At 39.4% G+C, this 25,546-nt stretch overlaps 1 protein-coding gene across 1 annotated transcript in view; it reads left to right on the top strand.

Moving 5' to 3' along the window:
* Window positions 1-25,546, top strand: part of TG (thyroglobulin) — a 165,837-nt gene that overhangs the window by 33,828 nt on the left and 106,463 nt on the right. Inside the window, exons 20-29 of the mRNA XM_067290138.1 lie at window positions 3,757-3,981; window positions 9,989-10,138; window positions 11,890-12,060; window positions 15,850-15,972; window positions 17,667-17,782; window positions 18,427-18,535; window positions 19,768-19,965; window positions 22,579-22,746; window positions 23,311-23,376; window positions 24,100-24,180. Coding sequence (XP_067146239.1) covers window positions 3,757-3,981; window positions 9,989-10,138; window positions 11,890-12,060; window positions 15,850-15,972; window positions 17,667-17,782; window positions 18,427-18,535; window positions 19,768-19,965; window positions 22,579-22,746; window positions 23,311-23,376; window positions 24,100-24,180 — 1,407 coding nt within the window. The remainder of the gene's footprint in view (window positions 1-3,756; window positions 3,982-9,988; window positions 10,139-11,889; window positions 12,061-15,849; window positions 15,973-17,666; window positions 17,783-18,426; window positions 18,536-19,767; window positions 19,966-22,578; window positions 22,747-23,310; window positions 23,377-24,099; window positions 24,181-25,546) is intronic.

Here is a 25,546-nt window from a genome sequence, read left to right as displayed (position 1 = left end):
TTAAAAAACAAGAACTACGAGATATATTCCAAGTTCAAATGCCCTCTGTGCCAGCATTTTTCTAGTTCTATGGCTTTCTAATGATGTTTCCAGCACTAAATAGAAATAACTCTGCCTGCACATGTTCCTCCCTTTAATTTTGGCATGTGGAAACGTGCGCCCTACAGCAGTTTTTGCCCGATTGAACGGGAGTTCAAAAGTCTTCAGAACTCGGACACTGGGTGTAGTGGTTGTGTGGTTAGTGGCTGTTTATGTTTATGTCCATTCAGTTGCACCAATTAAAAGGGAAACATGAATATTCAAGTGGTTTGTAGAAGGTGGATCAAAGTATGTGTGTGTGGTTTTATGTTAAAGATTACTTTAGAAAATGTTCTGCATCAAGGGCATTACATTTTTGACCCTCTCTGCACTGTAATTTTCCTGTAGTACTAAAATTGTTTTTTAGGGAATGACTGTATGCTATAAGAAGAGGCAGTATGAGTCTAGTCTGGGGACAACAGGCAACTGGTGCGCTGCTCCCAGCGGGCTGCGAACCTGCTGTCTGTATACTGTTGGCACCATCAATCTCCATTACCTTCTAAAGCAGCTTTGAGTCTTTCTATCTGTGGTATTTTCGGCATCATCACTGGTATATTTGCACATGCAAAATGGCTCCCTAATTTGAAAATCAACATTATGAAAATAGCTTTGTTCTTTTTCTAGCTTCTTTATAGGTAAGTAAGAGGTCTTGCTTTTGTCCTGTGAAGTAGCCGAGGGGGGAAAAAAAAAAATGCTGAACAGAAGCACAGCATGCATATGTTTCCAATGAATAAATAGCCTCAGATCCAACTCACTCATGAATTTTTTATTACTTTTTTTCTTACAGACATTTCCATGTATTAAATTTTGAGGCTGTGCAAATCCCTTCCTGAAGGAGCTTATACCATTTGGCTTTGTAGCTTAGATCCCAGGCCTAAAATCTTGAGGAACACTTGCAGCTGTTTCTCCCTTTCCTGTTCAACAGGCAAAAATACTAATGACTATTAAAATGAGCTTTTGCTGGCTGAACATTTAGTAAACAGTTCCCATTGGTGGAATTGGAGGAGATCCCTGTTCTATACACTAAATATTTTAAGCTTTGTGCTCTAAATTTTTCTTAAAGAAAAAAAGAACAGATTTACTTTTTTTGTTCCCTCTCTCTCTCTTTTTTTTTCCCCTCTCTTGCTTTCTGATTTGGCCAATAAGCTCTAGAAAATGGCCTGATCAATGTTTCGTTCAACAGCAGCAAACCCTAAGTCAAGCTTCTTCCCACTGCAGAACATGGGGTGCAACTGTTTGCAGGATATTTCTGTATGTGAAAAGATGTACTGTCACCCCAGAAGTCCAAGTCCCTAGAGATATCCTGGGCTCTGGATGAATGCCCAGTAAGAAATCTTCTCAGTCCTAGAGGACTTCCAGTAAATTTAATGAAGTGCGGGATACATGGTAGATGGTCGCTTAAATTGCCAAAATTATGCAGCAAAACAGGAACAAAACCAGGAAAGCACTATTATATCTTCACGACTGATACGTGCTGAGCGTGCTGAGGGTCCTGGGAAGCTCATCTTGGGCCAGAAGCCAGATACCATGTCAGCAGGGAACCGTGACCCCAAGCTGGTCAGCCGTGCTGAAAGTGCTGAACTGAGGTAGCTATGCTGCTTCTGGGACCCAAGGTCATACGTTTTCTTTTTTGATGCTGGCTGATGCTGGGTAAGACATGCCCGCCGGTTCATGGCTGGGACGGCCAGAACAACACTGAGTTGTTCTGTGTTGAGACCTTCCAAGTTTCCTGAGACTGCTAGCCTTTTTGATGGACCGTGCTAAATTTTTACTTGCAGTATATGAATATGTAAGCATATATGTTAGAATATGTATGTATGTTAGAATTACATGCCTGTTTATATATTCTGTGTGCAAAGGATAGTATACATATGTGGATACATTGTGTGGTTATTTAACAGTCAAATATATGTGACAGAGTTGAGAACTTTTTCAACATAGGGAAAAAATTTTAACTAAAGGAAATTCAACAGACCGAAGTGGATTCTTACTGATTTGATTATTTGCTTCTTTTCTACATGTGAATTCCCTCAGCTGTCATTTCAAGGTTATTTTTATTTCTGCTACAGCTAGTTACTAGACAATTCAGAAGGATATTTGCTTGTATAAAAGGCTAATCTGCTTATTCCTGCTTTCAATTATGAGACGATTTTTGGCAAGAACATTTGCAAAGTGTTATTGGTTATGTGGCAATCTCCAATTACTTCCTTGCAAGCTAAGTATTATTTTGGCCTGGGGCTGAACAAAACTAAATATTATTTTGCTGATTACATTGTGTTTCAGTGCAGCAGAAGGATAGGTTGGTAAAAGCTAAAGGAGACAGAATATTAAGAATATAAGGACACAGCTGTCAGCTTTAACACAAGGTCTATTCACTTCTTCAGCTCATAAATGTTAACACCTTGTGTCCTTTCTTTGCAAAGGGGGGAATAACATCTATGTGACAACTATGGTCCCATCAACTGTGGACCAACATTTAGACAGAGACAGCACTATACTTTGAATGTTAAAGGTCTAGAATGATCTTTCAGAAAAAGCATCATAACTCTGCTGTCTGTTCAGCATGGCCAGCTGGGCCGTGTTGCGTCACCAGAGGCTCATACCTAGTTGTGAAAATCTCTCCTCACTCAACTGAAGAGAGGCGTGTGGGCTAGAGCGCAAAGTCAGGAAACTAGCCACATGAGAGGGCGGCGGTGCGCTGGTCTGTTTGCCTTGGACACATCAGTCACGCTGCGGGGAATAATCTCTGCGCAGCATGCAGGCATTGACATTCCAGGCACTTGCTTTACGTATGTGACATGCTCTCCTTGAAAATTCAATGCCCCAAGCCGCTGGTGTATTCACAAAACTCAAAGTACGGAGCGTGCTTCTGCAGCATCTCCTGTTTGCTGGGCTACTGGGCTGCCCATCAACTGCCCATCAAGGCCTGGAAGGTCTTGTCTTGCAAATATTTAGCAGTAAAAAGTGCCAGGATTTCCATCAAAGCTGTAAACCCTGCAGGGGTAGACAGAATGGATCAGCAAGCAAACTCCTCTCAGCACACTGTTCTTTGTAGTATTTCTGCTCTGGCCAAACCAGAGAATTTGCAATTGCTCTAGCACTGAAAGCTGCCCTAATGCATGTCGTAGGAAAAGGAAGCTGTTTGGACAATTAGGAATATAGAAAGTTAGGAAAGGTGCTCACCATTTTCCAGCTTTGAATGCCAGCTTTAGCTATTGAGATAGGGATTTCTGTTGGATAGGTGGCTATATTCAATATCAGCACTGTGGCAGAAGCTGATTGTTATAACCTTGCAGATGTTGGCCTTCAAAAATGATCAAAATCCTAAAAATGTAGCAACTATTTGAAACAGCAGAAACAAATAAAATCTGAATGTCAGATAATTGTGGTTTTCCTCTGTTGAATTTTGCAACTCAGAAATTAAATTTTGTTCTTTGCTTTAGTTTTTGAATATATACTTTTTTGTTATTTATTGTTTCTTTGGCACCCTCTATGATACAAAAATTAGGACTTTAATCTGATAGGCACTGTACAGATATATTCTTGTATGCTCTTGCTAACATGCTTGTATTTTCTTCATATACCTATATCTTTAACTTAAAGTTCATCTATTTGTGTTATTATTAATTTCTCCATTGAGAATCACTATCATAGTATTTTGTTTTTTTCCCCCTTTAGAAAATGCAATTGTTGGAGAAAATTTCATTGGAGCATTCATAAAACAGATTGAGGAAGGCGGTTTTCTGCTACATTTGGACTCCAAGCAATTCCTAGCCGATTCTTTCGTTGATTTTCCCCGGGATGATGAGTTTGATCTGTCTCCGAGAGTTCAGCTAGGATGTAGAAGTGGATTTCGAAGAACTTCATCTGCTCGGAGAACAGTTCCAAATTCACAAGGATGTGGTATGTCTCTGTTTAGCTTTACCTTCTTTGATGTTGTTGGGAGACAGTGTAAAGGTAAAGTTAGAAAATCATCAAGGAACTTCTGTGAATGGTTAATATGTGAAAGACATAAAACAGCAATGTGAATGACAAATCTTAGGATGGATGGGTATTACTGCTATTTTTACCATTCTGTTCCTGCATTGCAGATGTATTTGAACCAATGACTCGGAAATAGGCATCATGGGATTGATGCTGTATAGAACATTTCACAAACTTTTCTTGGGATTCTTTGAATCTGTCTGGTTTAGAAGGTCTTTCTGTATTGTATCTGATTCTTTATGAGAAGATTCTGCAAACATAATATAAGCCAGTGCTTGAGATGATGATACATTACCCAGAATAGAAACCTAGCTGCAGATATGGCAAAAGTTCTGAAACTGAATTCCTGGGCTACGTCCCAGACAGCTGGAATGAGAGGACTCGGATGGAAGCTCTCTCAGTGTTGGCCAACACCCAGACCTGACTGCAGTTCTGTCTTCTTTTCATCCTCTTTCCTTGTGTTTAGTCTGCTTCCCTGTGATGGGCTGCCTTTCTATCAACATCCTGCTCAGCGCTGCCAAACCTACCTTTTCACAGGATCCCCGTGGCTGTTCCTAGCGCTCTTGTATATCAGGTCACTCTGCCAAAGGTCCTTTGCCTTAACAGTCCTCCTCCTGTTTTTATCACCAACAGCCCTCCTACAGTGCAACACCAAGTGTTCCCTTTGGCCCAATTATCTCAGTGACCCTGTATCTTAAGTCCCAAACTGACGGAAGTGACTATGACTAGCTTTTTGAGGAACAGGGGCAAGATGTACCAGTTCTAGGTATAAAAGCAACAGCAGCAGGTCTCTGGTCAGTTTTCCAGAAAGGGGAATATTTTCAGCTGGGGAAACTTCACAACTGTGCAACTAAATTTTGAGAACCAGTTTAGAGACTCTAAAAACAAATTTAAACACGTGACAAGAACTGTGCTTGGTATGCTAGTTCTCTTTAGGCTGGGAGAGCTTTCTAATCCTTGACCTATTGCAAGATCAAATAAATACATAAAGCATTTTCAGTTGGTGCTGTCAAGGGATCTGAATAAGAACCAAAAGAGGAAAGACACATGCTGTGGTGTAAAGGTACCTCTGTAAACTTAAAACGAACTAGCTTAAGTCAGGGCAGCTCAGTTTGAACATATCCGCATTTGTGCATTTTGCAGCTATGTTGCATGTTTATGCATTACTGCAGTTAAGAGAAAGCGAGTATAAAACTAGCTCAGATGTTTCCAAGCTGCAGTGCAATCACTGTTGTGGCTGCAGCATTGATATACCTAAAGTGAAGTCACCTCTTTGTGCACAAGCCTTGACTGCTGCCTGACTTCCACCATGAACTTATGTTGAAGGAAAGAGATTATACCTTTCTCCCATTGTCCTTTTCATTAATGACTCATAAGAGTGACCTGAGAGGTCAGAATAAATTATGGCATGTTCTTCCCACACAAGGTACCACCAGCAGCATCTTTTGTTAGTTTCACTATCAAGTTGTCCTATTTAATGTTCTTTTACTAAAAATGTAATAATAGTTCCTTATGATACTAACTCAGTAGCTGGAATGAAAAGCTGGATTTTTTTTCATTTTTTTTTTTAAACTTCTCAAACTACCACCCTTTGATTCATTTTATATCTTAAAAAAAGAAAAGAAAACAGACAATGCAATAAGTAACAGCGCAGTGCCAGATGTTGAGGACTGAAGGTCTTACCTTGCTGTCAGTTGGAGTACTGGCAGACTTTTTTGCTGCTTTGTTGTTTTAAATGTTACGTGAATTGAATTCTGACAAAAGATGCTGAGATAAAAGCCCAGAAGTCTAAGAACTTTTCTGTGCTCAGCCTCTGTGCCTGTTCTCTCCCTCTTGGGAGAATTTGTACAGTATCTGGTGTGGGTTCAGCTGTACAGGTTTATAGATGCCGTCAAGGTCCCTTGGTGGTCCCTAGGGGAATGGACATGGTTGTGGAATGGCTAAATCATCTTCCTATAGAGCTGGGCACCCAAGTGCCAGAGTTGGGTGGATTCTGCATCTCCATGTGAAAAGAATAAACTATACTAGTGTATATTCTTTATACTAGTGTTTATTCCTTTTATAGTTTATCCTGGTCTTCTCTTGAGGATTTAACTAGTAAAGTGAACTTACTGAAAGAGGAAAATCAATAGCAGATACCAAGAATGGTGTGTGCCGTATTTGCTTTGGTAACACCATGATCATCTAGAGAAGAGATTCTAATCAGGTTAAATTATGAACTGTGTCATCTTGTATCAAGTATTCATTTTCTGACAGGCAAAGACTTAAAGCTGGTCAGGAGATCTTCTAACTGTATCTAGCTGTTTTCTTTCCTCCAGCTGTGGTTGAACACTGATACTTTCAGGGCAGGGACTTAAAAGTAATCAAGTCATGAATCAGTTCTGAACTGCTGCAGTTTTCAACTTGGAGCATTAAAGGCAAATTGACTGCAGTTTCAGTTCTTTTTCATCGGCTGAGCCACTTAGCATGTTTACATAATGAAAATCTATGAAGAAAAAGGTTAGTTCCTGCCAACAATCCAGAGAATGTAACAACTTGCAGTTACTTAACAAGATGTAGTGTTGTACTGATTAAAAATATCATTATTATTAAGTAAAACTTATCACTCGGAACAAAAGAGCTTACAAAGGATTGGATCATGCCAAATATTTCATGCCCGGAATACAGGGTTCTAGAAAGCAGTCAATTCATTTGGTTTGTAAGTTAGTTCACGTTTGTACCATCTAACTGGAGGAAAAAGGCTCTCAGTAGAATAGTCTTATCATAAAAATGCAGAAAGGAGACAGTGTTTGGTCCAACCTTTGGCAGAGATTTCATGCTTACTGTAAGTATGCTGCTGGATCCTGTTTTATACAGCAGGAATGCATTTTATATTCTAAAAATGGGATTTAGGAGTTCTATTCCAGGTCCTTCTATGATACAGATTAGTTTTATTTTGCAGTATGGGTATGTAATCTGGTCACTTATCCTGGCTGAGTCTGTTTCTCTACCAATAATAGGGAATAATGATAATCTATCAGCTATGATTAGAGAAATCAAAGTTCTATGATGATAAGTATTCTTCTTTTATTCTCTTCTCTTTCTTGGTCCAATTTGTTGTTGAGAATAAAGTATCATTTCACATCCTGGTTTTATTGATTCGTTGGTTTTATTTCCATGTAAATGACACATTCCCTTGCTTCAGGAGGCACAATCAACTCTTGGTTGTGGTGGCTTTCCTGTGATCTCAGTAAACTTAGTATTTTCATTTAGAAACATGCAGCCTACATGTAACTGCCTCTTCATCTCTCATATATTTTTCCATCTGTTCATCTGTTGCTTTATGTTTGTATCTATTGTTGCCTAATACTTTCATGCTTTCCTGTCTGTAAAATGTCTAACTTTTACAGGGTGTTAGTTTTTCTTGCCTGACATTTCTTCTTTGTCTCAGTGTGACACTGAGTGACTTGACCCTAGGTATTTATAAATATGGTTCTTTAACAGTTTAAGGTAAGAGATTTATCTTAGCTATAGTTTAGAGGGACGTAGCTGTAGTTTAGAGGGACGAAGGCCATTCTCTGTGCTAAGGTGCTAGTGGAAAAAAGCATGTTGGAATCTGTCCAGGAGGCAGCTTTATGAACTCAACTCCTCTACCCCCAACTTATTTCAAGAAGAAAGCCTGAAGCCTGTTTGTTACTTATCCTTGTTTTATTATATTGTTTTTTGATGATTTCTTTTATTATTTAGAATGCCTGGTAAGCTGTATCAGAACTGCTTTGAGAAGAGAAAAACCCAAATCAAATAAAGTGCTAGATTTATAGCTGAGCTGGCAGCTTTAAACTTCGTTTGTAATAATCTGGATCAAGACTCTGATATCCCAAACTTTTCCAGTATCCCGGGGGAAGAAAGAGCGATGTAAGTGCTGGGTAGTCATCAGCTATGATACTTCTTGCTGGATGCAGCTGTGCATGCTGCATGCTTAGTGCAGTGAGAGCTGATCCTGAAGTGAAATGAAGCTCCTGTGAGGAGTGGTGTCCCTTACAAATCTCATGTGCAGGAGTGAGAGGAGGGTTTGTTTTCTGTCTGTTTTCCCTTTTCCTGTTTTAGGGATGCAAAGTTTGGGTCCAGGGCTTTTGCTTAGCCCTGAGGTTTTGCCTTAAGGTTGTCATCTAGTTTCTTATCTTTTTAAAAGGTATGAATATTAAAGCTTGAAAGAACACAATTTGATGGTTTGTCTAACTACCAGAATCAAACTTAACCCCCACATACTTATTTTGAGTATATCTTATAGTGGATGTGATATATGCCTTCAAAAGTTCTAGGCTCTAGAAAACATGAACATCTGCATCAACACTTTTTTCTGTTCTTTGTGCTCGTTTTGTTAATCTGATGTATGAGACAAAAGGCAGCTCTGCTTGCTTACAGTGTGATAGGAGACACCGATATTACTTTTACATCATGACTGTAACTACAAAATGAGGAGGAAGGTTTGAAAAAGCTTAATTTATTCTTTTTTAAACTCCAATTGCTTTAATTAATGTCTCCCTCATCCTTTGAATTCTGCCTTCAAATTAGGCATTCATTACTCATTTCATTTTAGTTTCTTCTACTGTTGTTCATGTGGAATGAGTATGATCCTTTTCACATTCATTGGAAAATGTCTTTAAAATGTATCAAGCACTCTTGTGTATTAAATAATAAGCATGAGAAAGGAGACGTCTGTCTCATCCAGGATTTCTTGGTTTCTGTAATTGATTTTCGATATGTGTTAGACTTGGAGCAATTGCTGTGATACCGAGTTGAGAGGAAATTTTCAGTCATTCCCACAGTTGTCTCATTCTAGGTTCTCCCACTGGACCATTTAGAGCAGATGAAGGAAGAGGTGGTTGTTTTTAGACTAGCTGTCTTTTTAATCTATTATCATTTAGGTCTTCCAGTAAGTTAAATTAATTTATATTCCAGTGTGTTGGCCAGAACAGCAATCCATCATATGGGTTGTAGTGCAGATGGCCAATTTTACATTAGTGTTGTTCTCTGATATGGGCTTAAACTGATGTCAGGATGTAAGGCAAGAACAGAAATAAAGTTTTACACCTTGTCAACATCCCAAAATATGCATTTGATAGTGTTTTGAAGGAAATCTACATCTGGAAAGCATCTGTGAAATAACAAGCAAATATATTGTCCTGCAAAAGTGTGTGTGACTCTTCTGCTTTAATGTTCATCTGAATGATCTGGAGGGAAAGATGCTGTTGCATGACCTCCCAGAAGACAAAGAGTTTTCTCTGTGATATGCAACAGGTCAGCTGTAAATATTGCTCTTGAATTGTTCTGAAAATGATATTTATACAGCCTAAGAATATCCTTTTGTTTTGTTTTGGGGTTGTCATGTGCACAACTAGTTGATTTTAATCCAACCATTACTGTATAGCTTGGAATTACTTACCAACAGCTTCATTACCAGAAATTTGAATGAAAGCATTACATATGACAGTTTTCCGTATGATGTTTTTAGAATTTCTGCTCATAGGAGTTTTCCTGTTTCAGTCTGTAGCATTTGTAGTGGTTGTGCCGTTTGTAGCTAGGGTACCTCTGTTATATTTCACAATCGATCCACAAAGTGTGTTATGTTATTACAAATGGTCTGACAGTGCTCAGTCTAGAAGTGAGGGCTGGACTTGACGTTCCCCAAGAGCTTGATGTGCACTAATTTAAGAACATTTTGAGGGTGATCTGAAAATGAAAGGTTTTGGTCTATATTCCAGTCACTGGGTTTTGATGAACATTTAAGGAGTGTTTACCTGTATTATCCCACTTAGAAATATGTATGTTAAAGATTTGAAGACTGTGACAAGTCTACCATGATGATACATATCCCCATACATGTGTGTGCGAATGTCTGAACTGGCTGGATTCACTAAGAGTAATAAGGTTATTCTTTTTGTAGTTGTTTGTCCTCCAGGCAGTCACTTCAAGAATGAGGAATGCGTTCCCTGTCCTCTTGGCTACTATCAGCATCAGGCAGGAAGTTCCTCTTGCATCAAGTGTCCTGTGGGCAAAACTACCAACTCCTATGGGGCATTCAGCACTGACCACTGTAAGTTGCACTCATCTTTCTCTTATCTTTTATGTTGTGCCTTCAAATAACTAATGGATTTTTTTCATATGTAAGTTTAAAAAAAAGGGGGGAGGGAGGGGAAAGAAAGAAGGCGGGGGGAAAAAAGCTGATCCTCCCTCTGGTTTTTTTTTTGAATGGATATGATCCCTTCTGCATACATTCGGACTTTATTCAAGGACAGAACAAACTGTCTGGTGTTTTGACCAAAAATGCATGAGAAATGAGTGGTCAGTCTCATCCAGGATGTTGTGGTTCCTTAAGACATGTTCATTGTCCTGAGGAATGATATTCGGGTATTCACCAGTATCAGCTAGAAACATCTTGTGTAGGTTTACTGGCATTTTCGTGATCCCTAACAAAGTCTTGTCTTGTCTAGCTCCTTCCCCTGCTTCAGTACAAATACTTCTCACAAAACAACTATTGATTGATCTGTTAACTGAAGGTGGTGTTTAAATGAGTTTACATTAGCACATGTAAACTTTTGAACACAGTTCTACAAAGGAAGTCCAATTCCAGTTTAGTTTGGAGCATTAGCCCTTGGGTAAAAGTAAAAGTAAGTAGTGAGATTGTGTTTCTTGACAGTATCGGCAAGTAAACAAACTGTTTTGCTCTTTTTAATTTACGTGTTAGGTGAGATGAAAAGCAGGTCTATGGTAATACACCCTTTATCCAAACACCAGTTTGCTTTTTGAGATTTCCATATCAGCTGTTTCCAGTGTACATACTGGACTTCTGTACTTACAGTACACTCACTCCTTGGGTGAAGTATGAAGACTTTGAGTTAGCTGCCGTGTGAAAAAGGCAAGTATTGACTCAGGAACACAGCACAGGAAGGTCGGAGGGCTGAAGTGTTCTGCTCTCTCCTTTTATCCCGTTTTCCTCCCAGAGGTTGTGCCTCAGTACTAAGGCTGGTTGAGTTGCACAGAGAGATTTCCCAAACTACCTTAGCTCATAGCTTAATGTTTTGAAGTAAAACAGTGCTGATGTTGGGACATTTGGATATGCCAGGGTAAACTCTGGTGGTTCCTTCATGCATAGGTAGACCACCCCTGCTTCAGCAGCATCTCTGAGGGAGGGCCCTGCAGGCGTCAGGGTGGGGAAGCCCATCGGCTTATCCCATCTGAAGTCCCCTACTGCTGCCTGGGCTGTTGTTCAAAATTCCAGATTTCCTTCCCTGTGCAGCTCAGATGTCTGATTGCTTCTAAATCTTTAAAAGCACTGGTATTCAGGAAAATGCCACTAACTAAAATAAAAGCTCTTCATGCTCCAAGAAGAGAGTGTGCGGACCTTTTGCCCCGAAAGGCAGGATTTAAAGAAACAAACAAACAAGAAAAGACAACAAATGGATGTGGTGCTCCTTGTGGTGCTCCTTGTGCTGTTGTTCATAAAGTTTTCAGGTTCCATTGCAGTTGGCACTGAACAAACCTGTATGAATACACAGTTCTTTCTTTGTACTTTTTTGCTGTACTGTACTTTGCACAATAGAGATTTGATCCATGGCAGAGAATCCTAAAAACTGCTGAAATATGAATCACAGTAACAGCAAAACATTGTCACTATAGCACGTTTCAAAGCATAAAACTGTGCAAGTTATAGCTCAAGTTTAAGTAATCTATGCTGTACTTGGAGTGTTTTTGTCCTACTGGTGCACTGAAACCTGGCGGCAGCAAGACCAAACTGTCTTTTTTTTGTTTGATTTTGTTTGTTTGTGTTTTGTTTACTTGTAACAGGTATCACTTACTGTCAGAGCAATGAGCAGGGTTTACAGTGTGATGAAGATGGCCAGTATAGACCTTCTCAGCAAGACGCTGACACTAAGAAATGGTTCTGCGTTGATAGCTTTGGAATAGCACTGGGCTGGACTGAAGCAGATGATCTGCTTACAGACCGCCAGTGCCTAGGTAAGTGTCAGAAGAATTTTTGGATGCCTTTTGATCCCACATAAGCGAACCCTCCTTATGAAAAGACTCTTTGCTCAGAAGAGCTGGCTTGCCAAGCTATGGGAATTCACTTTCCCATAGTAACAGCCTTTTCCTTAAGCCACATTTCTCCTCAGCTTTGTGTTGCTTGACGACACTGGGGAAGTTATTTCCTGTAAGGGAAGAGAAAGAAGCAGGTTTCTTGCACTCTGAGATAGCTGACAGCTTTTGATATATGATGATCTCCTACTCTCTGCTTGGAATTGTTAAAGAGTTATGTGAGGGCTAATGGGAGAGCAGCAGAATGATGGATTTCCTTGTAAAATTATCGCTCATTGGTGTGCTCATATGAAATAGTCTGTGTTTGACCTCACAGCCGTGGCACAGCGTCACCGTCCGGGCTGCTGCTGTGCGGTGTCTCACTGGATGCGCACATCCTTGCAAGCTGGGGAAATTTGCTTCTGTTTGAATGCATTATGAAGTGCCAATTCTCAAGGAGGAATAGTTGGAAGGAAGTTAACCATTCTATTTCTAAAAATTGTTTAAAAGCATTTACTGACTTAATGCTTCAGTACTGATCTGCAGTGGAACTGGGTTTCAGACAAAATGAAATAAAACAGATGACACAAAGCTAGGGTAGAATGTAATGCATTGGAAATCCAAAGAAAGAGCGGAACAAAATAAGAACTTGAGCAAGCTGGGTGTAGTTCATGTAAGCATAAGTTAGTAACCACAGAAGTCATCCATCAAATATTTCCTAAACTGCTAGAACTCATAAGTTCTAACTATGCTTCTCAGCCCCAAAGCTTTTGCCTTGCCCCCAAATTAGTTTTTAAGAAGATTTTACAACTCATCATGTGATCAGAGTTGAATTTAATGGAATATTCAGCTTAAAAACTGGTGCCATGGTGTACTCTGAATTAGGCAGTGTCTTATGACAAATACGCTGAGTGGAAGGGGCATGAAATGAAAGCCCTACGTTGTGAAGAGGTTGAAAAACTATCTTCAGTTAAACGTAGTGTGCTCAGAGACTCGCTGATCGTACATATACGAGCGCGAGGCATTGGCCTCTGGTGCTCTCGGTCATGGGTGGGATGTTTCTCTGGGGAGAGGACTCGGTCACAGCAGAATCAGACTGCTGGTACTTACCTTGAGCCCTCCTGCTGACAGCCACCCCGTCTTCATAGCACAAGCGTTTCTTACTCTGTCCGGTAAAGAGCACTTGTGGATATCTGTGCTTATTTTGTGGCTCATGCTGGAAGAGTTGACTGCAAATAAATAAAGTTAAAAGTATTGACAATTTAGGGGTTAAAAAAACCCAAGAAAAACAAGAGGACTGATTTTTTTTGATAATTAAGAGACTTTTTTTTTTTTTCTCCCAAAAGCATTCTGGGCTTCCAGAAACAATTATATAAAGTGAAACTGATTATTATTATTTTTACTTTCCTCCTGCCCTTTCTAGTTCCCTTAAGTAAATTCAGCATGCAGCAAGACAGCAGGGTCTAAAGACTGATCTTGCTTTGAAAAGAGATCGGCGGTGAGGTAGAGTCAATAAATAACCCAACTGTTCTATGTTTCTTGAGACTGCAGCGGGAAGAAGAATTTCCTTTTAAGAATGAGCAGTACTAAGCTGTAACAACCCATACTCACACTTATTTTTTTCACTCTTGTTATATTTTAAGCCACACTTGGTATTTGTTGCAATAACAGGGATGGGACTTAGAGCTTTGCTCTCCAGTAACACTTGCGCCAGTCATGTGAGATGAAGGAGGATTTCTGCTGCACACTGAGCTCATGAAAACAGCTGAGTAGCTATATTACTTTTGAGAAGAGAGCAGTGGTGAACTCATAAGCTTATGAAAATGGGAACTGGTAGATTATTTTTCATCCTACATTTGTTTGGTTTTGTTTTTCTGTTTTTTTTTTTTTTTAAACAAAGTAGCTTTATGAGCACATTTTTCTTTTCACCTTACTTGAAACTAAAAAATGAAATTCAAGAATAAAAAAAAGGCAGCTTTTCTGGTAGTTGTAGTGTTTTGTTTAATGTTTGGTTGCACTTTCTATCTTCTCTGTACTTTTCTCTCATACTACTGTAGGAGAGAAAATGGAGGCCTAGAATTTTAAGCTTTTAAAAATATCATTTTTAAAGGATAATTCAAAATAAAGATGAGGACAGTAAAACAAAACAAAACAAAAAGCCTGCAGACAACATGGAAATGCTTCTTTCCAGTTTTATGAAGACCTGTGAATTCTATTTTTAACCAGGCATCACTACAAATTGCAGATGTAGGAGGAATTCAGTTTAGTGCAGAATTAGGCTCATGCTTATATTTTGATCTCCTATATTTTTAGGAAGAAAAAAGCTTCCAGCTCTGTATATATAATTATTCAGTCCTCTTCCCAGATGAGCTGGAGTGTGTGTGTGTGTGTGTGCGTGCACGCGCATGTGTTAAATGTTTGGCTAGCCCTTATGTTCCTTCCAAGCAGAAATGACAGTTTTATCAAAAGCACCTGCTGACTCAGCCCCTGACAACAGTGGACATTTGCTTCATATTAGTTCTGACTGTTTTGCTGTGAGAGTACAAATGGTTGTTTAAAAAATTTGTCCTTGACTTTTGTTTTGTGGTTTATCCAGACATTTAAGGGAGAAAGTCAGGCATGGCATCCTCCTGCTGGATCTGCATCCATGTGCACAAGGGAAAGAAGGAATGAGCCTCTAGCTCTTCCACATGCAGATATTTCCCACAGGCTGGGATCCGACCAGGACTCCAGCTGCTTAGGTCTTTTAGGTCTAGGCCAGGCTTTGGAGGCAATGAGTCAGAAGCTTGTGATCATTTGGAGTGCTTAGAGGAGAAGTCTGGTCAACACGGGGTGGTGGAAAGTCATATTCTTCCTTTCTCCTTAATATGCCATGCTTGTGAAGAGGTGTTAGTGCATCAACTGGTGGACACGTTGTACCAGAAAACCTTTGTAATACAGGTAGTAGCAATCAGAGCAGGGTGGTGGTGATGCCACTGTTGTCCCTTCACCAGGTGTTAAACCCCCTCAGGGCACAGACGGGGCCAAACCTTCCGGAGCTGAAATTGGATACCTCACCCCATTTAGTGACCTGTGGGGTTTGCATCTCTAGACCCCATGAGCTTTTCCCAATTTATAAACAGTGTTGCTTGTAGGTTGCGTGTTGGACATCCTTACATTCAGGTGCAGTGGGTCCAGTCCAGAGAGAGCAGATAACGGGATTTGGTACATAAAGTATGAGTGAGGTTAAAGGTTGAATGAGTCTAAAAGGAGCATGAGAGCTGCACTACCTTGAATACATCCCTGAGCTTGAAGCTAGTGGGGATTGCCAGCGTTATGCTGCTATACACGAGTAATAAGGCTCCTAGATTTTGGTTCTAGTCAACTTCTGTTGGAAGTGGCTCTTATTTCAGTGGCTGTTTTGCAGAACTTTGGTATCTCCATTGACTCAATGGTTGGTTGTGTGCCATGAACAAGTAACGGGAGATGGCTGGTCTGCTGTTGGAAGTGAAGTCTCACTTGGAATACAAACCCTCAACCCACCCTGACTAATTGTTTTTTAAAGATCTTGTGACACGTTTTGGCAGAGTAGAAATTATATCCTCAGTCCAGCTGCTTTTTGCATTGTCAATGAATTTAGATTAGTTCATTTAATAAGCAAGCCTACGAAAATCTTATTTTTTTCTTTCTTTCTAACTAAAGTTTCCTTGTCTCTCTGAAGCATTGGAACTCATTATAGCATCTGTTTTTCAGTGCTCAGAAAATTTGACAGAGTCCCTGCCTCCAAACTGATTCATGGGTCAGAAGAAGCTGGAATTCTTCAGTCTCAGTCATTTGGAAGAGACCTGCAAAGTCCAGTTTTGCAGTGCATTTCAGGTAAGGAAAACTCTCAGCAAATCTGCGAATACAAAACTAACCATCATTGAGAAGAATCTTTTTATATGATGGACTTGCAGCTATTTTCCTAGACAAATGATGTTTCTAGCAGTTCAACACCAACTCATTGCAAGCTGTTTACACTTTTGGTGACCTTGGTTCAGGGAAGAGATTGCTTTCTTTCCAGAAGAAGTCCTCTCACTTTATGTAATGCTTTAGAGAAATCATCTGACTTTAAAACCAGTTGGTAGAGTTTGCAGTATGGATGAGGGCTAAGATTCAAACCAGGAAATATTCATATAACTTTTCAGATGTGCAGGCAAAGGAAGGATTAGGTGTTCAGCACATGTGAAAACTGAAGTCTTCACCACTTCCCAAAGTGGTGGCATATACTGGCATGTAAAAGAGCAATCACCTTTGCTTATGTCAGGGGCTTTAAGGAGTGCAAAGGTATTCCTATGCAGAGCTTTACATTGTATGTGTTGTATCACGTTTGGACACATCATGTTTTCTGGTTTATATTGATTTAAAGTCATCTAAAGCCAAGGGAATTGTAACACTGCTTTCAGGGTGCTTTGGATCAGTGCCTGCCTCATGTCTCCTAATGCTTAGTTTTCTGAAGAGAGGCAAAGGGTTATTGTTACTTTCAAAACAAAAACACCCTGACGGTAATAACACAGTTGGCCTCTTTGCAGGGAAGTCATGGAAGTTTGACAAAGTCAGTGTCTGTGTATCACATACCCTAATCTAGTTGGAGTAGCTAGCTCTCAAGCTAAGAGATGAATTTGAGATGCCTTGTGTGTTGCTAGAATGATTTTCTTGCACCAGCTCATCCCCTAGCTGCCCACTGCAAGGTTTCTTGCACCTTTCTCTGAAATAACCTGAACCAGAGACCCTCAAAAGCAAGACACTGACATGAGTGGACTGTGAGCATGAACTCAGGGAGGGAAAGATGCCCTTTTGGCAAGTGATCTGATTCAGTATGCATGGCCTGTGTTTTTATTATAAGCTACACTGAACTAAGTTAAGATTGTGTTTTTTATTGCATTAGCAAAGTCTTTGTGGGGAATTAAGAAATAAATTTATATTCATCTGTCAGTTCTACTTTTAAAATATTGTTGAGGTGCTTACTGAATGGTAAGGGTTAGCCCTTTCATCCCTGTTCCCCTGCAAATTTGGACAGCTTTGTTTAGATTTCTGATGATATTTTGATCTAACCTGGCTTACTTTGTATTAAAGAGATTTGGAAACAATCTCACATCCTGCTGTAGGATGCAGGATGCTGCAGGAGCAGAGCTGTGGGAGCAAGTAGTGGTGTCACCATCTGTCTGCCATGGAATTACTGTCTTGCACAGATGTGATGGCAAAGTGGTTCATGTGACTGCTCTCTGACTGCCGCGGGCCAAATCATCCAGCAGATGTTAAACGCTTGAGTAGGTGGTTAGACCTAACTCAGCTGTTTGCATCAGCAGATGAAGAATGTCCAAACAAGTTTTTGTATCAGTTAAAGTTGATTTAAAAACCTATGCTGATGCTAAAATAGTTGAAAGCTAAAGTTCATTTGCCCAGTGAAACTCATGTACTTGCAGTCCGATACAGGTATGAAAAATAAGTGACACTAAACAGTGGAATTTGTAGCTGAAATTGTGTATGTAAAATGCTAAGAAACTTAAGGTTTCTTTTCTGTTTTTCAGACTGTGAGAAGGAAGAAGCATGTGGTTTTGCAACTGTAACTTCTGCTGATAATCAAGTTTTGTGTGAATTATACAGTGCTGCTGAAGTCAACTTCAACTGCACCGCATCTGAATTGGTAAAGATGATATTTAAAAGTGCATGTTTAACATAATGCTATAGGTTCAGTTTAAGTTGAAAGCACCACAAAGGAATAGCAGGCTGTTACCTGACTTACTTGGATGCTGTTTTTCATTATGGTAGTAACAAATTGCTGGCAAGTTGGTAGAGAACTACACCCAAAACTTCCCAAAAGGGATGTTTGAATTCCCCAGTGTTTGACTGAAACACCACACAGCACTCTTGTTTTAAAAAATGTGCTGAACTCCCACAGTCTAGAGATCAGGATGATGTAGAAGGTGTGGGAGGGCTTCATTTGAGTAGTCAAAGCCAGAAGTATCCAGGTCACTAATCAGGTTACCTGAAACAGTCATTTCTCAATCCCTTCTTGTAGGCTAGGATTTGAATCATGTACTCCTTAGCATGTCTCTTTAGCAGCTTCCTATCCGCTACTTTTTATACGCAACAGAGTGGCACTGAAGAGTTGAGATCTCAGTCTGACAGAATAAAAAACATCAGCCCTGGGCCTGAATAAATTTTGGCGGCTCTAAAGTGTGTGCACTAATTCCTTCCTGTTTGTTTCTGATTAAGAAAGGAAAATGTTTTTTAGGAGAGGAAATCAATTAGGTTGCATTTATTGTGCATGTCTATTTTCTGTCCCAGGTGCAAGGTGTCTTGGGGAATTCTGCTGCCACTAGCGTTGGCCATCTCAGCTGCCTGCTTAACATCCGAAATCAAGAGGGGGATGCGGTGATGGTCTATTTGAAGCAAGGTACTAGATGCAAATCAGTGGTTTGATGTTAGACTGCTGTGCTTGAACTTGTAGTTATTTCTATATAAGATGATGATGAAAAGGGAGGGGATCATCTTTGTTCTTGAGGACATAAGTCTTTTCAGAGCTAAACACTGAATGGTAGCCCAGCAACCTTGGGAAATCTTCCCTTCAGGCTTGTTTCCTAGAAATAAGGAATGCTGCTTTTGTAAGCCATTCTGACAGCTTTTTTCTGGCAGATAGTCCCACAAAAACTCAAATTCTATCAGTGCATCTTTATTTTATGTAATGTTTTGTTGTACTATATTTTTTTCTTTATTGAACAGTTTGCTATTTAACTATATAAGGCATTATTGTAGACCAACTCCTACATAATTTAACAGTTTAGGTTCATTTAGACTGTAAATTGTTCTACTAATATGCCAGCTGAGAAATACCCTGCTCTCCGGTGAGTCCCAAAGTGATTCAACTGAACTAATGAATGTTGCAAGCTTGTGGGGGGGGGGGGGTTTGTTTGCTTGTTTTTTAACTTTACTGTAATTGATCCCTTGCATGTTCCATCCATTGTGTGTCCAACTTTGGGCTGTATGCCAAAGTCCCAACATAAGACAACGAAATAACAGAATTTGAGTCAAAACATTCTGTTGTCACTGGTTTCCTGTTTATTCCTATTATTAAAAATAATAATAATAAGCTGAGTCTCACATGAAACAACACAAGCCCCCTGAACTCATTATATTCAACACTGATACCAGGTCTATTCTAGATTTCTGTTGAGGCTGATAGACAGATGCAGAATAAGATGAATCTTGTCCTCTTAGGTAGTCCACAGAAGCCATAATTGTAGATGCGGTTATGCAGGCCAAATTATGCTTTTTACTTTTTTAACCAGATAAGTTTGTTTCATTACTACCTGGGAGTGGCTTATTGTAGTGCTTGAAAGTGCAATGCTACCAGTCTAGTTCTGTACGTCAAATTAGGAGCCCTTTGCTGGTACAACGAACTGTTTTTCCTACCCTGGCCATGTGTCCTAATGAACTACCCAGATATGATTCTACTAAACCATTTGGTGATCTTATCTTGCATTTGAAACCCAGAGTTCAGAAAAAGGATTTTTAAGGTTGAGCTGTTATCGTAAAACTTTCAACAAGCCTCAGTTTGCAGGCAGTCTGAAAGCCTCATGTCTCCTCCTGAGCTCTTTTGAACATTTCTTTCCTGTTCTGTTTACCCAGGACAAGAATTTAACTCATCTGGACTCAAGACTTTTGAAAGGACTAATTTTCAGAACGTTCTTTCTGGCGTGTATCACTCCCTGGTTCTCTCAGCAGCCAGCACATCTCTGACTGATGCGCAGCTCTTCTGTCGGCAGACTTGCAGCAGGGACTCTTGCTGTGATGGCTTCATCTTGAGTCAGATTGCGCTTGATGGAGGTATTGTATAAACAGTGCAAAAAAAAAAGAAAGAAAAAAAACTTGCAGGAGAAAACTAAAGCTAACAATTAAGCGAAAAAAACTCACTAGATAGAACTCATTTTTGGGCAGAGCGTCAGTAGTCTTGCTCTGCACCTACAGAACTATATCTGCCTCTACATCACGCTGGAGTGCCAGCAGCCTGCCTCTACATCACGGACATTTTTCGGTGTAGGTAGAATGTGAGCAATGCCTGAGGCTTGCCTGTAACAGCTCTATGTTCCCAATTCCTCTGCATGGGTTTTTTCGCTTGCAAGGGAGAATAGTTGCCTCACCTGAATTCAGATGTTTGCAGTGCGGAGAAAAAGACCTGAACTAGTGAGCTGCTCACCCTGCTTATGGAAAGCATTTTGAAAGGATATTTCTTTTGACCTGCTTTATACATCTGCATTGGGATCAGACGAATCATTCTAAAAATGCTCCTTTCTTTATTTAACTCGGCCTGGTTGCCAGAAGTTGGTGCCTTTCAGCTGACTGGGGAATTAACAGTACCTCCAGATTGCTTGTCGTGTAAATGGAAACCAACTTCCCTTCTGGAGCAGGAAAAGAGGATATTAAACAGGGCATTATGTCAGGTTATTGCATGCGGAAAAGCTGTAATCTCCTAAGTCTGGGTGTCTAGCTAGGACATAGAGCAGGAAGGAGTGGGACTGACGAGTGCTTGAAGCATTCTGTGAGCAAAGGTCCGTAAAATAATTAAGTGTTCCTGCCCATTCTACCTTTCCAATAGTAAAACAATATCCCTTAAGAATTTGCTGTGCTTTCATAGTTCTTTTTTTCCATATACTCATCTGCATGTTTACCTACTTGTGTACATATATATATATATGTATATATACATATATGTAAGTACATATGCACCCTCACAGATCACCCCTCACATACAGTATAGACATGTTTAAATAAAAGAAAATGATTCTCCTTCCCCAAGCACAACAAATAGAAACAAAAGGAAATGCCAACCCGTTTCTCAAATTAAATTCCAGATTCTGTCATCATTTCTCACACAGACAAATGCCTTACTTCCTCAAAGACATCAGTAAAATTCTTGCAGAAGACAGTTCTCCTCAGACAGTGTTTGGTTTATGAACTCTAGCATCTTGGATCACATCACCAACATTTAGAAAATACTCAAATTAAGGTTGTTTTTGCAACCTTAATTTTTCCCATGGTGCATCTATGCTACAGCCTTAACTCCATAGGCGTAGCTTATTACTTTCTGCAGGGGTCAGTCTTCATGCATTGTAGAAGATATATTTGTTCAGGATCAAATATAATTCTTGGCTTTATTCACATTTTCAGTTGCGACTTTTCTGGAGGTGTAACTCCTGAGATGAGTTATGCGCATGATGCATGATGCCTCTGTCTTTAATGAAATTCTAACAAAACATCTTTACCAAGATTGATTTTGTTGGCAGTTTTTTTAAGTAACTTTTGGTATAAAATGCCAAGATGAACAATCCTTGATATTTTCAATCCTTTTTAATGTATGAGCAGTTTTATTTGTGATACAGCAAGTTTACTGCTTCATATTTGTGGGTTAAAATCCCTGATGTTTAGGTTTTATTTCTGTTTATCATTGCTTAGGGTTTTGACTCATGCTATTTTAGTTTCATGAATACCAGTAAATAATGGAGCTACATACTAGGAATATGTTGAACAGAGTAGCATTCTAGCAAACGTTATACACTTCAGTGTTACTACCTCAATTCTTACTCTAGTTGTTCAGCTTATTTCTATGAAAATCAGGAGTAACAGAGTCATCAGTTTAGTTCATTTTGTGAAGGCGTTTGAAAAGCAGAAGAACAAGCAATTAATGGTTAGCCTGAAGATGGGCAAGTTGCCGTTTTCTTGTTCAAGTAAAGGCAAAGGCAGTACTCATACTAGCATTTTATTAGAAAACTTAGCACATTCAACATCTCATGTACCCAGTGCATAAAAAAAATCAGAGGGCATTGTAAAACCGTAGAACTGGCTGAACTGTGACAGCAAGTACAGAGCAAGAGTTGAGTATGTCTAGACATTGTAGGAACAGACGGAGTGCCAGCACACCTGGTTTCTAATGGTGCTTGTTCCCCAGCCTCATGCTACAATGCTGGGGAGACTCGCGCCTGTTCTGGCTGAAATCAGGCACCAATCCAGAAAGCCATCTCAGTTAAAATGTATGTGCTGTGTTGGTTCAGAGCCCAAGACTGCAAGACCGCTAAAACTTTGAACATGTCTCTCTGGTGCTATAAAGTGCCTAGAACACTGTTGGGTATTATCAGATAATAGTAATAGTATATTAAGTGGTAATAGTATGGGCTTGAAATCTCTGAGAAGCAAGTTATAAATGCTTGTTTTAAGTATGAATATCTAATATTAGTGCTCCAGTTTGAAAGTATAGCTCTGATTTTCTTCTTGAGTAGCAATACTCACAATACGGACAAAAATAGCTATCTTACTGAAGCAGATTCAACTAACATTTATAGAAAGTATTGGGGTGCTTGAATGAAAAGCACTATGTTTTTAAAAAGCAAATAAAAAATAATAGCATTGTTGGAGAGACACAACTCCCTTTTTGTCTGATCCTAGGTACCATTGTGTGTAGTTTGATGAGCTACCCAGATGTACTGCTCTGCAATGCAAATGACTGGAGTCCAACACCAAAGTCTGTCAGAGATGGAATATGTAAAGGTGTGAGCTATGACGAAAAAGAGGGGATGTTTTCCTTCACCCTCGGAGGACAAATATTCAGTGGAAGTATGTCAATGAGTTATGTCAGTTTACATTGCTTTTGTTTGATTTTTTTTTTCTTTTTCTATAGACTATGCCTTTTCCAGCAGTCCACTCTTGTACTTAAGTGATTTTTTTCTCAAAACCATATCTGTAAAATCATAAGAGAATAAAAACACCCTAGTCAGATGCATTGTTAGATGGCCCCCTTCATACTTTACTGCAGGAACAGTAATGAAAGTTAAGAATGTGTTGCTCTAGTACATTACCTCGCAACACTTCCAATATTTAATTATGCAGATTCAAGCTAATAATCTGAAACAAAACTGAACAAGGATGGGCAAAGACAAAAAGAGATTTGCTCAGTGTCACACAGAAAAAGCAATGCTGGAAAATGGATTTAAGCCTTGGCATCCTGAGACCCAGAATAGCATAAGAATGCCTGGGTGTTTCTTCCTTTAGGGTCTTTGCATTGTAAATAAGGTGATACATAGTCTGGTGATGTGCTTGTAATGTAATTTCTGAGCATTTTAATACTATCTATTTGTTTAATTTTAATGGCTGCTGTAACAAAACTTTTTTCTTTGTTAGCTTTTAATTTGACAGAAGAGAGAGAGAGAAATTTTACCACTTTTCAGCACATTTATCTGTGGAGAGGTGAGTAATCTCACAGGACTGATTATAAAAGCTTATGATGAAGCACAACAGGTAGTGGCAGCTAAGTAACCTATAAATACCACTTTTTAAACTGGAAGTATCATTCTGACTTTATTTTGCACCACCCAAAATGAGACACTGCTCTGGAGTCTTTTCTAACACAGAGGGGTGTTACCTGGAGTAATTTTGCTTTTGTCAGGTTCATGACATGGGGGTAAATCCCTGTATCCAAGAAAAAATGATTTATGCTTTTTGATATCTGTGAAAGATGGTATCATGGAGACACTTGCCTTTGTCTCAGTCTGCAGGTACCGTAACAATTTGGCATTTTGTAACTAGATGTGTTATCTTTATTAGCCTGAGTTGCTTTTAGCAAGCTTACTGTTTGAATGTCACAACTTATTTAGCAGGACCTCTGTAAATGATTTGTGCTACTGCTCTAGAAATACACACGCAGCTTCCGGAGCCCTGATGCTGAATGCATAGTAATTATGGATACGACATTTGCTTTTATCGTCCAGGGTGCTTTGCTTTTGCCTAGAGTTATGTGTAGATGTTGTTACTCATGTTTGATTCATCAGCTTCTGGAACTTCCTAAGGAGTTTTCCTGATTGCACTTCTACTCTAAAGTGTTTGCTAATGTTAAGGAACGAAGAATAAGCTTGTCTTGTGGAAGAAAGGCAAACAGAGCAAATATTAACTTTAACTCCTGTTGCATTCTAGGTTCTGATATGGTCACCCGGATTAAAACCTCTGCGTGTGATGCTGCTGCATTTAAGATGGAGAATGACCTAATGTTAGCAGGTATTATAGCAAGGGCAAACAAAGAAAGCAGCAAAAGATAGCTTAGCAAGGTGCAGAATTTAACCAGAGAATATCATTTATTGTCATATATGTATCATAATTCAGGTATTGTCAAGACCAAAGGTTTTCTTATATAGAAAATAGGATACAGGTTATGAGAAAGATGTTCCAAATGTAAGTCTCCTGCAAGGCTCTCCTGGTTTTCTGGGTTTTTACTTTGCTGTGTCCATCTGTGCTTAAGGCCAAGCTAAGCTAGAAATGAAAATGTTAAAATGTTCTTTGAAAGCTTGTTTTTTCTGGCTTACTGAACTGTAAAGACTCAGGAAATGTTATTTGGTTCAGAGAAACTTTCAAATAAACCCAGGGCTCAAATTCTTAGCTGGGGTACATGGGCATGTTGACAGCTACGGACAACATGACTGTAACTACAATGCTTAAAGGAAATTAAGGGCAAAATTGCAGTCATAGGCATTTCTTCTGTGCATGTTGCATGTGAGGGGTCTGTTAGGTTCTCTAGCTCCTCTGTTATTCCAGTGTCTGCTCTTGGTTACACTAATGTGTATCCCAAGTCATTTGTATTAAGTTACTAGAGCTCCTTGGGGCCTTCAGCAGCATAATCTGAAGAGAAAGAGCAGTGGGGCTTAATGAGAGCATTTGGTTCATCTCTAATGAACTGTAATCCTTGCTGAGAAGCCTTTATAGATACCTGAGTGTATGACTTAATACACATAAACTGCAAACACAAAGTGAATTGCTGATTTTGCTTATGCAATTTGAATAGTAGGTAAAATTCCAGTTTACCTAGTGGCACTCCCATACAATTAGTGGTATTTTAAAGTCTAGACTTAAAAATAAAATGAGAAATAACTGCACTTAACGTATTGGGTGAAATTCTCTTGCATTTACCTGCCAAGACATGAATGCAGGCCCTCAGGGTTCTCCATTTTCCTTGCTGCAGCTGATGATATCATTAAAGCCTAGCTATGTAAGGAATGCAGCTTCTTCCTTCATGCTTTAGGTGTTGGTCATGACACAAACTGTTTCAAAAGAAACTGAAGGCCTGAAATTAAGTCTTGAGCAGTAATGAGACTTATAAGTCACCTTTTTAAAAGAGATAATTGTGGACACATTTGGGAAAATGTCTACAGAACTTTTATTACTTCATGATCGTGTTTAGAGCACATAGTAATATATATCGATTATTTTATGATAGAAAATGCAAAGCCACTGTGCATTCCCAGTATGTCAGCAGATGCTTCAGCATTTCAGCTGCAACCATGTGCATCTTGCTTTTCCATTTTTCATTTTTGTTTGGCTATTTCAGTACATCTAGTATTAAATAACAGGAAATTCCCACAATGCTAGA

Source organism: Apteryx mantelli, chromosome 2 (genome assembly GCF_036417845.1).
Source record: "Apteryx mantelli isolate bAptMan1 chromosome 2, bAptMan1.hap1, whole genome shotgun sequence".
In the NCBI taxonomy this organism is placed as follows: Eukaryota; Metazoa; Chordata; class Aves; order Apterygiformes; family Apterygidae; genus Apteryx; species Apteryx mantelli.
The sequence above is the reverse complement of the archived record's forward strand: the minus strand, read 5'-3'. Positions and strand labels throughout refer to the sequence as shown.